This window comes from Aulonocara stuartgranti (assembly GCF_965226115.1).
Source record: "Aulonocara stuartgranti genome assembly, chromosome: 19".
NCBI lineage: Eukaryota > Metazoa > Chordata > Actinopteri > Cichliformes > Cichlidae > Aulonocara > Aulonocara stuartgranti.
The window spans coordinates 414,991-428,329 of NC_138955.1; the positions used below are offsets into that span (position 1 = coordinate 414,991).

Below are 13,339 nucleotides of genomic sequence, written 5' to 3' on the forward strand. Positions count from 1 at the left end.
GATAAAGCCCAGTTTACGGTTTATACACATCTATTAAACCCGATTTCCATACATGTCTCTGAGGCCACACGTAATGTGTATTAGGTCTATTAAAAGGTATCCATCAGTCCTCATTTTGATAAGCTTATTTTAGCCATTGTATATTTTGAATGAGGCTCTCAGTCTATTATCTGTTATTGTTATATCTCTGTGAATGAGAGCGAGCGTATTTAATAATACATTACACAAATAACCTGGTTTCCTATTTAATAGCTGCCCTCTGCCGTCAACATAGTCTCTATGCTACATGTAAATTATGCCTGGAGTCATATTAATGCCATATGTAGCCCCGGTAGTTAAAATTCCTCACACGTACTGTTGTGCTATGGTAGGCACTCTCACTGAGAAAGGCAACATTGGATTTAGATGCCGGTTACAGTTCAAGCCTGATTCTCATAATTGGTAACTTTGCGGGGGGGGAAGGTTTCTTCAGCCAAGCAGAGTGCAGGTTATTATTCTTCCTAACCTTATCTGCACCACACAGCTCCAAGCTGCACCTCTTGCAATTGCAGACACTCCAAAAGAGCAGGCAGCACCTGGAAATAAATTCATATTAATGCCAGGCTGGGGTGACATCAGCAATATGAACACTAGTACAGCCGCAAACAATGTAATAGTGAACTCGCCAGGATCCAGTAAAGAGTCATTACAGACAGCTGCAAATGGCCTTTGCAGTTTTTAACTACACTTGGATTTTTGTACAGACATGGATCCCTGTGATACATCTCAGCTGAGCCTAATGAGGTCATTTACAGTACAGTGCAAAAGTCTTGAGTCGCCCTTTAAAGGCTTTCTGAAGTCTTTCTTTGGACATTGGCTGCTTTTTCATTTATTTTCAGTCGATTCTTTGTACATGACCATTTTCAAAGGAGTCTATTGGATTTTTTTTCTCCGTTGTTTAACCACTTAAAACTGGAAAAATGATAAGAAAGATGTGACATTTTTGCCATATACTATATTTCCACGTATATTTGCACGTTTCAATAAACTGCTGCACCCGTTTTCCATTTTCCTAGCAAAATATAAAGAGACCTTTTGCACAGCGCTGTACATGCATCATAAGTTGTTTATGCATTCAACTATTAAGATTACTGTAAATAGCACCATTAAGCTTAGATTGTTTGTTATTAGAAAGTGTCATTTTACTGTAAAACAAAACTTGTGTCATGTTTCAGGTCAGTATGCAGGAGCCGTGCAATCTAGACTGTCTTCCTCAAGTAAATGAGAGCAATCAGCTGGAAGAGGATCGCTTCCAGTGCCCTGAGTCTCCTGTGACCCCCTCAGAACAAGAAACGGAGACCTCAGGACCTCAGGATAGCTCAAGGGAAACTGGAGAGGAAGAAGAAGGAGAGAGTGATTCCTCTGGTCTTCAAGTGGAGGAGGCGAGTGTACTGACCAATGGAGAGCTCTCAGAAGAGGAAGAGGAGGAAATTTCGGGTAACGAAAGCATCCTACCTTCCTCTGTGCTAGACCAGGCGAGTGTGATAGCTGGACACTTCAGGGGCAGCCTATCTAGACGGAGCAGTGTAATGTCAGAGGACATGGGTTCACTTGTCTGCCCCTCAGAGTCCGTGGATGATGATGCCGTCCACAGCCCTTCAGCTTGCATGGATTTTGAGAAACAGACCCAAATGCTGCTCAGCTCCTCAGCAGAGCTGAAAACTAGCTCAGAGGCTAATCGGTCAGTTCCTGTGCGTGAACTTGGGCTGAATGAAGGGGAACGCAGGTCTACGCTCTCCAAACAAGATCGCCTCCTCATCCACAAAATTCGACAGTACTACGAGCACGCTGAGCACCAAGATGCTAACTTCAGCATCAGGCGCAGGGAGAGTCTGTCTTATATTCCAGCAGGTCTGGTCAGGAACTTGAGCCAACAGCTTAATGATAATCCTGCTCCTCAGGAGAGGGCCGTCCCAGCTCTTAGGAAAGGTCTCTCTCAGAACAGGCCTACATCTTGGTCTGTGTTTGACCTTCCTGGATTACAAACAAGTCAAAACACTGGAAATTATCTACCACAGAGATCAGTCGAGGCCCAGGCTAGTTGTAACAGCATTTCAGACAATTCAGGCACAGAAGAGGAATTCAGGCCTTCATCAGAAATGCTCAAGGTTTGGCAAGACATGGAAAATGAGGGACAGAGCCAGGAAGCCCAGCAGGATGCACAGGAGAAAGTTAGTGAGTCATTATTAGAAGTGGCACACCACAGCTCTGATACTTCAGATGCTAAAACCGATAAGCAACCACCTCAGGTTCTAGACGAGTCTGAAATGAGCACCGCTTCCAATACCCTCTCCACGTTGTCACCTATCCCAACTTGCCAAGCAGTGGAAGGAGGATCTGGTCAGGGCTCCGAGACCCCGGTGTTTCAAGAGATCGGTAAAGACAACCAAGGTCAACTACCTAAGATCATTAGCTTCCGAACAAGCATGGATGACGACCAGATCCTTCAAGACATGGGAAAGATGAAGAACAAGGTGTTCCAGTTGGCTCGTCAGTACAGCCAGCGCATTAAAAATAACAAACCCGTTGTCTGGCAGAGGAGCCGAGAAACTGCAAACCAGGAAGCCTTCAGGGACATGCCTGCTGTCCACGAGGAGAAGCTGCAGCTTAGAAAAAGGGGTAAATAGGATGCAAATCATTGCTCTTTTTCTTTTAAAGTACCCTAGCACTTTGACTTGTGTGCAAAGAGACCTGAAAGGCATTCTTTGTCTGTTTTCTGTGTGTATGCAGGTAAACCAAGCCTAAGATTGCCCACGAATGTTTGCAGTCAAGCAGTTATCCCTGAACTCCATTCTCCAAGTCCAGTCCTGACTCCCAGCTCTGGAGCCAGCTCCCAGAGCACAATTACCTGCCCGCAGAGCCCGGAGATGGAGACCTTCCATTGGCCTGATGTTCAGGAGCTGCGCTCCAAATACTCGGATGCATCCCACTCCTCAAAAATAACCCATAGCTGCACAGTCCTGAGTGGGATGGACAGGTGTAATGGCTGTGAACATAAATACAGTAGCTCCTCAGATCTTCGTAGGTCTGTGACAGACCCTGACACACTTCGAAAGCAATCTGAAACCACACGCAGTGACGGCTCCGTAGTAGAAGACTGGCCCCCACACCAGAAACGCTCTCGACTCTATCCCCTGCTGTGCAGGTGGAAATCTTTGGACCATATGCCTGTGTCTTTACCCCTTCATGAAGTACAGAACCTTCAGGAACCTGCCAGGACCTGCCTTAAGGTCAGCCAAGCACAAGAAGGAGATAACCTCTGTCCAGAGGGCGTAGACAGTGCAGCAAAGTCTGATCTCCTGAGTTCAGGGAAGACCTCAGAGAGCAAACTTGTGAGAAGCTTACGAGAGAAATTCCAGAACTTAAGCACAAGTTCATGAACATGTGATTTATGTACCGTATATTTTTATTAGAATTTTGAAACATTATCTGACAAATATCTCATACTTGTCCCAACACCCATATTTCATGTTAATTCTCTTAAAAGAATGCAACTTTGTGACTGTGCAGTGTTTTTACTATCGGAGACACCCTGACATGATCGCAGCACGGTGTGACACCAGAGACATATTAATGGCTATTGTCTTCTTATAAAATATGAATTACAATATTTACACACTGGGTAAATGTCTGCACAAAGTCTATGTAGAAATGTGTATAAAATCTCCTGTATGAAATGGGAACTGGTTGTACTTTATTATATCCATGTTTTTGGTTCCCAATGTTAGTGATTCTCGCTACAGTCAGTATAGCAATATTTCTGTGTAACTGTCAGGGAAGCTCTGACTGATGTCAGCTCTGCTATTAGCACAGCCTGTGTCCAAATACCAAAGATTGCTGCCATTTTTTGTTACTTTTGTTTTTAGCAACTGATCCTAGCAGTCGTTTGCTTTGTCATTTACCGTAGCTGCTTCTAAAACGTGTGAAACATCACTGGAGCTTTAGCGTTCTCAGCAAGTTGTATATTTTCTTAAACGTTATTTATAAAACTGTATATTTGGGAAATTTTGGCCTCTTGTAAATACTAATAATGCACTGTTTCATACTCTGTTTCCCATATTTTGAATAAAAACAGAAATGTCTTTGTCAGTTATTGGTAAATGTGCGTTACTGCAGATCCATTCATACCGTGGCTGACGTGGCTTCAAAGACAGCCTTCTATTTACATCAAATAAAATTCATTTAAAGGAGAGTTGAGAGGATTTATTGTTGTGGTGTAAGGAAATGCTCTATTTCAAAAACAAAGAGCAACAGTTCTAAGCAAAAGATGATACCAATGCCATAAAGGAGGAGCTCTATGACAGTTTTGTCCTCAATATATGAGAACTGCTTTTAAATATCTCTAAAAAAATTATCATCATCAAATGGGAGGCCCACTCCTGTAAGGAGAGTATGCAAAGGGCCTCAGTTAGAAAAACAAATGGCTCATTTCCTGTTACTTTTCCATGTAGAGCACTGAGCTCGGTGTGACACCCAAACAACGAGGCAGTAATAGTTACTGTAACTATGTTTTAGAATAAGATCCGGGTGGAGCTGCCAGTAGCAACTATAATTGTTAATGTGGTCTCATGAGTCTGTTCATTTGTGTTGGCTAATTTCTTATTATTTTTAAATGACCGCAAAGGTCATCCCGAGCGCCGCCTCGTTTAAAAAAAAAAAAAAAAGTTCCATCAAGTCGGACATGAACACATCGAGTTACACCGGAAATACACAAGAGAGAAACCCTCTCCATAAAGCCACCAAACCTTTGTCATATTTGCGCATCACCGAGGGTTTATTTATTTATTTTGAGCCAACCACAGCTCGCATCCTGGTCACTGACTTGACGCGGAGGAGCGGAGCTCCAGACGCGCACTGAAACCAGATGTCACCACCAGCACATTTCCTCTGGCACCGAAGTATCTAACTGTCGTTTTTCCTTTTTTAAAAAAAAAATCTTCCTGGATTGGCATTGCCCCAAAATAGAATAAATAAAAAAAAAATCTTCTTTCCGTCTTTCATGTGAAGAATGGGCTGCGCAATATCAGGTCTCGCAGCAAAATCCGAGTTTGCAGAGAAGACTTCAGAGGATGCTGCTGCTGCCGCGTATCCCAGCGAGGACCAGATTCAGATGATTAAAGACTCGTGGAAAGTTATCCGGGACGATATAGCCAAAGTTGGGATTATTATGTTCGTCAGGTAGGACTTTTCTGATGTTTGGAGAATTTCAGGCAATTCAGAATCGAATAAAATACTAATTTAGTGAAGCGGTATGTAAGGATGGGGGGTGGTGTTATAATAAATTCTTTAGTTTTATGAAGTCACACTGAGTCCTTTAAGATATTGTATTGTACTGTATTAATGGGTTGCATCACTTTGTTGTTGCTTGTTACGCAGAAGAAGGAAAAAAAAGAAGTAAAAATGTCTATTAATTTCAGTCTGATCATCCAATCAGAGCTTAATGAAACGCTGTGACCTGCAGAGGAAGGGGTCTGTAAAGTATCTTGGTGAGCTACTGTGATGATGACATGCCTGAATTCTATCTCCATCACTCCCTCCCCCGTCTCCATGTCCCCCGGAAGCTTGAAACAGATCCCCCCCCCCACCCACACACACACACACACACACACCCGCGCACCTCCCTTCATATCACTCCAAATCACATCCTAATGTCATCACGTGATAGTAACAATAACATTATCAGAACTCCGGGTCTCCCATAGTACTATACAATTAAAGGCATTAGCCATCAGGCAAATTCATTTTAGCAATTAGGATGATAACTAGCTTCCGGGAAAACATCTTTAGCCCTTTGGCACTTGGCAGGGAAATGAGACAAATGAGAGGATATGGTGATGTAGACTGTCAGTCTTTAGAGTGAAGAGAGACTATTTGTGGCCAGAAGCCCAATGAAAGATGCCTGGAGTGAGTTAAAGCGATTGACCTTAAGTGTTGGCCTGAAAATACACGGGCCTCTCGTGGGCCAGGGACACCCCAGGGTACAAATGTCACCATGGCCTGCAACTCCTGATTGAACAGCAATGGTTACAATGAAACAACAAATGGGAATTGCCTGTTTGTCACTGGTGTTTTCACTTTACTCCTCAGCAAGTGAATTCTTATCTGTGAAATTTACCCAAAGTAAGGTGCATCAAAGGTGGAGTAGCATATCTGTGAACAACACAGAAATGAATGCAACGTCTGTGCAATGCCAATTAAAATTCCACTTGAGCCATTCAGAGTGCTACGTTGTCTGCATATGTTATGCATGCTTGCATGCACACTCCATGTCCACAAGAGATTAACAATGGAAGAAAATAACAAGCTGTCTATGTGTCGCCGGTGTGCTGACAGTCGTGAAATAAGAGCTTCAATTTCATCAGTGAAGCTGGCGAGCATCTCGGTATGAGTAGCGAGAAGGAAAGTGTCCCAGCTCTCTCATCGCGGATGAACTTTGCTACTGAAAAAAACAACAACACAAAAACAGTAACACTGTGCAAATATCACAGCATTGTTTCTTCAACTTTGTGCAGCTGAACTGAATGAAAAAGATACAATTACGTGCACGTTTCTCATGTGTGATGCTGTAGGTAATAAAGCGCATGGTGTACCCACATGTTGCTTAACTTGTCAGCTCTACGCATTCAGTTAAATGATAAAGACTAGAGAAACTGGAGGAAGAAACAGGGAGACATGATAGTAAGATGTGCTTTAACAGTACTTAAAAGCTCATACAAACATGCTGCTATGCATGCTTCCTCAGACCTCTGGGCATTTTGGTGAGCTTGTGTAAAGGCTAGAGAGCTATGGGTATGTTTTGCAGCATTCATTAGAGTCTCTGACACCTCTCCCAGCACCTCTAGCCATCTCTTTATCTTCCAAGGTTGTACATGTGCCCTTTTTTTTAAATCTCAGGTTTAAAAATGCAGGATTGCTTTCTTTCAAAGGGCCACAGGGAATAAAAGCAAAACAGCAAAACTGCCACACCCATCATCATTTTACATGTTATTATTTCCCATTAATCCTTAACCCAGAGTTAGAAATCAGCACCGTACATGTCCAAGTTGTCTGTGTAGCACTACAGGTAACAAATTTTCACAGTAAGCAGTGCTATTTGTGTTGTTAGCTAATAATTAAGAATTATTGTTGTTTCTCTGATAATATAATCAGCTCATAATTACTTCTGGTAATGCAGAGCTTTAACACGCTCTGAATAGTGTCTTCTTCAGAACAGGGCACATCAAACTTTACCTTAACCCACATTTTGTAGGTTTGCACAGGTATCAGCCACAATAAACACAATAAACAGTTTTTCTTTGATGAGTATCTGATATTACCTGATGTTTCATATCGGTGGAAATGTGATGCCTATCCTATCTCGTTAAGTTTTATGTGAATTAAAATCAACAGCTTCTCCCAGTCACCCTCTTTTTTTAAGCTTATATTTTCCTCCCCTGATTGTCTGACAACATTTCAGATGCCTGTCACAATGCTTTTCTTCCACGATGATGAAAACACAGAATTACCATAAGCCTTAGATCTCAGTGTGAGCACAACAGCACTCACATCCATGGGAGGCAGCTGTGTATTCTGGTAGCATGACTAATCACAGCTACCTCAGCTGGAGACTGAAAGGATCTCTGATTGGTTGGTAACATGCTTAAACATATCTGGTTAGAGAAACTGGCTTAGAGTTCAAGTCAGAAGACGCAAGCAAGGAGCAGTGGCTCATTTAATTGAGACTCTGAATCTGAGAGGGCGGCTCGCCCAGAGCCACGGGTGGAATTGAGTGTAAGGCCTAACAGGCTAACAAAGTCATGACCCCCGTGGCCTGTTTCTGATTGCAAATGTTGGCTGTGAAAACCGGAAGGCGCTGACTATAAGCAGCACTAGAGTAAGATCCAAAAGGCACAATCAGATCTCTATTCAAAGTGTCTATTTTAGAGAATGACTCAAGGGTGAGAGAAAATCCTCTAATTGCGTCGCTGATGAGGTGAAATCAGCACAGCAAAAACAGGATAATAAATGTGTGACTGTCCATCTTAAAACTCTGGGGTTTATATCATCTTAACTCTGGGGGAGAGGTTTGTTTTGGTGTGGGAATGAATGTGACAGGCTGTTACACAAGTGGCTCTGAGAGGCTCACGGATGGCTGCTTGTACTTGTTGTCATGGCAAACAGGTTGTTTGAGACCCATCCTGAATGCAAGGACGTCTTTTTCCTCTTCCGAGATGTGGAGGACCTGGAGAGGTTGCGGACCAGCCGAGAACTCAGGGCGCACGGCTTGCGGTCAGTCACGGACTCTACATCCCAGCACGTCCACACACCAGCATCTCGAACAACACTGAAAAAACAGCAAATTAAACATAGCATACACACCAAAGGGGAAGACAATATCTTTCACGTAAACTCAAATTTACTGCTACTATATATATATATATATATATATATATGGTTTTATTTTTATAGTACTAGTTCACAATCACAGATATCTCAAGGCATTTTATATTGTAAGCTAAAGACCCTAAAAATATAAGAAAATTTCAACAAACTCACAGTTCTTACTTGGTGATGGTGGGGAGGAAGAACACTCTTTTAACAGGAAGAGGTTGTCTGGCAGAACCAAACTGAGGGAGGAGCATCCATCTGTTGTGACAAAAACAATCTCTGCACCCTCTGACATGCATCAGTCCTTCTTTTGATTGTGTTATAAGATTAGGTCCATTTTGATAGCCCGTTTGTAGCATCTCAACCTAGCATAGATCTGCAGTTTACTCCACTATAGCTACTCCAGCTTGCCTTATTAAACATTTTTAAACAAACAAAGGGTCATGTTGCCTCCTCTAATCTGAAGTAGCTCAAGTTTCTGGTTGTTGTCCATGTGCTTCTTTAGCCTTCTTAGAACCATTGTTAGCTTTAGCCATCTTCTGCCAACAGATGACACACTCAACCTGAAGCAACAGGTTTTATTATTTCACTCTTTCATTGTTCAGTGTCTGATAACTATCCGGTCATTAAGTGATGACATGACGAATCCTACTTCCGGGTCTAAAGTAGTTAGTAGTAGTTAGTAGTAGTAGCGTTTAATATGGCTTTTGTGTTGTTAACATGTTTAATGTTTTGTATTTTCTTCTATTTGATCTCAAAAAGCTCCTAAAACAGTCAGTGATCACTGTTGACCTCCCTCGGCTTTTATTACCGCTAATCATTTATTTAAGCTCAGTTTTTAAAACCTTAGGATGTAACTACAGCCCAGCCCATGCAGCAGTATATGAATGACTAACCTCGTATTGTGGATGGATTATCTCAGTTGTTCTCCTGGCTGAAGTTTGGTCCTTTTACAGCATCCTGCCATGCGATTACATTTGTTCCTGACCACCGAGAACACTCACGTTAACTTTTATCGAGTGGAAAAAAAGTTAGCTTGTTTATATTATGCTAACATAGCTGTGTCGCTAGCGGTCATGTAGCACATCATTATATACCAGCTAGCCCAACTTCAGTAACCCTACAAACGTCCCTGCTGTTTAGTTTTCTGTCTTCATTTATGCTGGAAGTGATAACAGAGCTGTACGTTTGAATTTGTTTCCAAAACCCCGCAGTCAGGACATGCTATATTGTATTTAGATAGAAGCTAGCGAGCTAACTCCCTGCTAACTTCTAACTCCGTTAAATGTCATAAATTCCGTTTTCATGGATGCCTGGATGTTAAACTCAATTGTTACACCTGGTAGAGCAGAACGCTGATCATTTTATTAAAGATGAAAGACTTTAGACAGTTTTTAACTCTCAGTAATGCCACAGTGATCGTTTGATATATGGACCTGCAGCGGAGTTTAGGCCCAGACACGGCTAGTGACGTCAGACTGAACAATCGGATTGACACGGATCCCTTTTGACCTAATTTTTTAAAGTACACACGCACACACACACACACAAATATATATATATATATATACATATATATATATATATATATATATATAGGCAGCACGGTGGCACGGTGGTTATATATATATATATATATATATATATATATATATATATATATATATATATATATATCGATATATATATATATATATATATCGATATATATATATATATATATATATATATATCGATATATATATATATATATATATATATGTATATATATATATATATATATATATATATATATATATAGATAGATAGATAGATAGATAGATAGATAGATAGATAGATAACTATTATTGAGCAGCTACAGCATGGAGATCTTTTATGAAGCACTTCACATAAATTTGAAAGCACTCTTGAAAATACAGTCTGCAGAAATAACACTTTAGGTAATGTAGCTGAACTTGTGTTCTAGGTGAGCATTTTCAAATATAACAGTGGGATACAGCAGACTGGTAACGGTATGTGGGAAATCCCACAATAGATGACACTTATGTTATATAAAACACACCAAGTGGAAAAAAAATAGAAATCGACTGAATAGGAAATGATTCATTCATGCGGTAAAGGTTTCCGATTCCAAAAAAACAACCGCATGACTTTTCATAAATCAAATGATAAAACATCAGTGACGCGTGCATCCTTCTCTTAATATTGTTCAATCCATGTGTAGCAACAAATGGGCCTATTTCATAACTTGATTGTGCTTACCGCCTAAAAACAAATTATTTCTGTTTTTCACATATTAAAAAAAAAGCTCCCCAAAAATCTTCCAGATAGCCCCTAGGGGAAATATCCACTAGGGTCCAAGCACCCTGTGCTCTAATGGGTATTTAGGGCGGTGTGTGTGTGTGTGGGGGGGGGGACACAAACTCAAATAAATGTCCATATTTCTTGAAGTGAAAGAAACACATCACCCACATGAGGTACATTCATGTGGCAACGATCGTTTTTAGACCACAAAAGAACTTTATCACAAGACTTATGTTCTAGAATAACAAGAACAGATGATTAAACCATGTTGTGCATATCACACACCATAACAATAAACCACAGGTTATCATATAATCAGAGTGTCACTCGGTGCTTTCCAGTCCAAAGCAGAAGGAGCTCATAACATCCATCACTGGCACTTGTCGCTGTTTCCCAGCGTGCATCGTGCCTCTCTGTGTTTTTCTACACATGAGGCCAAAACACCCAATTACTGCCTGAGGACCTGAAGGTGCAGAGGGTAGCGTGGGGCTGCTGCAGCCACGGCGCAAATGGCTCTTCAGGTGCACTTGTTGGGGATCGGCACCAATGTCCAGGTTGGGCTGCGAGACAGAACTAGGAGGGAGCTAAATCAGCTCTCATCCTTTGTTCCATCTTTGAGGCTATCAAACACATATTTTACAGCAAACAGACAGACTCACACAAACAAAGAAAACTGATACTGTGTTCTTTTATGTAGAGAGATATTTGTCTTCGGGGAGGGATAAAGTATTGTGAGAGGAGCTGGTTGGCTTTCAGCTCAGAGGAACTGATAGATGCACATCGATCTTATATATTCTCATTGGCATGAGAGTCTGCAGCCTTTCAGCACAGATGAGTGTCATCTACAGTGGATGCGCATCACCTGATAGTTGCTCCCTGCTAATTCACGACTGAATGGTGGATCGATAAAGCTGAGTGTGTTTTTCAATCTGTTGCAGGGTGATGTCTTTTATTGAAAAAAGTGTGGCTAGACTGGACCAGCTGGACAGACTGGAGGCTCTGGCTCTGGAGCTGGGGAAAAGCCATTATCATTACAACGCCCCGCCTAAGTACTACAGCGTAAGGCCCCCGATGATCCCCAACAGCTTTGAGCTGCTGTTTGTTTGTGTGTGATGCTGCTTTGTTTGGAGAGGCGTACACATATTTTTTAATTTGTGCTGATGGTGTAGCGCTTTATTAGCCATTATATAACGAGAGCCCTAAAGTCACAGCAGCCGAATTAGCTGACGCACATCCCCAATCTGCAAAAATGCTTTACCCACCCGCTCTTGCAAATAGCACATAACAATCCATGAGCACATTAGCATCTCACATTATTATTTTTATTTATTTATTTATTTTTTCCCAGTATGTCGGAGCAGAATTCATCTGCGCCGTGCAGCCCATCTTGAAGGAGAGGTGGACGGCCGAGCTGCAGGAGGCGTGGAAGGTAAGGAGCCTGTGACCTGTGAGTCTCTCCACCTCCCGTTCTGGTTAAATAACCTCGTGGAATAGATGTGATGGCTGCGACCATCACAGCAGCAACGCTGGTTCCTGCTCGACTCCCTTCCTTAATGCTCCGCGTTATATGTCAAGATGGAGACTAATGCAACACAAGTTTGACTGATGGTAAAATCTACATCTCACTGAACCATGCAAGAGGGTGCTGAGCAAGTGGAAAGTGTTTGTGTCACGACGAGTTTTATCACTCTAAGACGGTTTTTTTTTTAAATGAAAGATTGCTGACGCTGCCCAGAGAGAAACGTTTTAACAGCTGTAAAGAAAAATCCAAATGCTTAGATCTAAAGTATAATATCCACATAAAAACTGTGCATCCTTTTCCATTTTGACCCTCTCCTGCTCTCTAGTGGCTAATGCTGGTTTGTCACACGTCAGCAAAGTTTAAAGTTCATAATCTGCTAATACATTTGCAAAACGTCAGTCAAGTCCTACCTTAACATTTTCAGAGGAATGTTTTGTATTCTGTGTGTGTGTTTCTTAAGCCACTTAATACTAACCTATGAATCATTCAAGCACAAAAAAGAAGCTTAAATTGAGGGATTTGGGGAGTGTTATGTCCACACATAACAGGTAATTTAGCAATGAACTCATTTTAAATCGTATCTTTAGGCCCTTTGTTACTAGAAGCCTGTCAAATAAAACAAACGATTTGTTCCCATGTCTTTGTCTGAATTGGCAAAGCAAAACCTTTTTAAAAATGCCAAAGATAACACCAGTTTAAAGACATGAAATGTTTTCACCAACAAGGTGATTCTCAAAGACCTTTATCTCACAGTGCAGTAAGTTTGTGAAAGTGTGTATTAAATTACACACAGAAGAGGGAACTGCTAAAACCTGATGACAAAAGCTTCACACTTCAAGGGTCAGCATGTGTGTAATGCTTATTGTTTCTGATCCAGACCATGTTCCAGTTTGTGACCAGCCTCATGAACCAGGGATACCAGGAAGAGAGCGCCCGGCAGCGCCAGCTCGCGCTATCCCCGAAGGAAAGACCGGACAAGAGAAACACAGCGCTATGAGACAGCACTTCTTTTAAACGCCACACAGACTGTTATCACCAGTACAGCACAAAAATGCAGTTTGTAAATAGCGTATTAACCGTAATGTTTTCCGTCTTGCTCACGTTTGG

General features: G+C 41.6%; 2 protein-coding genes and 1 long non-coding RNA gene across 4 annotated transcripts in view; 2 read left to right on the forward strand and 1 right to left on the reverse strand.

Moving 5' to 3' along the window:
- LOC309695410 (pleckstrin homology domain-containing family G member 3-like) overlaps positions 1-4,128 on the forward strand; it is a 33,703-nt gene extending 29,575 nt beyond the window's left edge. The window contains exons 17-18 of the mRNA XM_082516040.1: positions 1,215-2,658; positions 2,770-4,128. Of these exons, the coding sequence (XP_082372166.1) occupies positions 1,215-2,658; positions 2,770-3,419 (2,094 nt within the window). The 3' untranslated portion in view covers positions 3,420-4,128. The remainder of the gene's footprint in view (positions 1-1,214; positions 2,659-2,769) is intronic.
- On the reverse strand, positions 3-9,894 carry LOC309695411. Of its 2 annotated transcripts, XR_014273142.1 has the most exons (4): positions 9,303-9,894; positions 8,575-8,664; positions 8,181-8,362; positions 3-575 (listed from the first exon to the last, which is right to left on the reverse strand). It is a non-coding gene; the product is annotated as an uncharacterized lncRNA (long non-coding RNA). The 2 variants fall into 2 exon arrangements; XR_014273143.1 differs by having other exon boundaries at positions 8,575-9,894.
- xgb (x globin) lies at positions 4,231-13,272 on the forward strand. Its single transcript, XM_082516035.1, has 6 exons — positions 4,231-4,937; positions 5,047-5,217; positions 8,200-8,307; positions 11,649-11,769; positions 12,059-12,139; positions 13,110-13,272. The coding sequence occupies exons 2-6, from the start codon at positions 5,048-5,050 to the stop codon at positions 13,227-13,229; spliced, it is 600 nt and encodes a 199-aa protein (XP_082372161.1). The 5' UTR covers positions 4,231-4,937; position 5,047; the 3' UTR covers positions 13,230-13,272.
- The last annotated feature ends 67 nt before the right edge of the window (positions 13,273-13,339 follow it).

Coding starts and splice junctions, on each gene's coding strand:
- xgb (XM_082516035.1), top strand. CDS start 5,048: ATGGGCTGCGCAATATCAGGTCTCGCAGCAAAATCCGAGTTTGCAGAG. Junction 8,308..11,648: donor CTCAGGGCGCACGGCTTGCG/GTCAGTCACGGA, acceptor AATCTGTTGCAG/GGTGATGTCTTTTATTGAAA. Junction 12,140..13,109: donor AGCTGCAGGAGGCGTGGAAG/GTAAGGAGCCTG, acceptor TTTCTGATCCAG/ACCATGTTCCAGTTTGTGAC.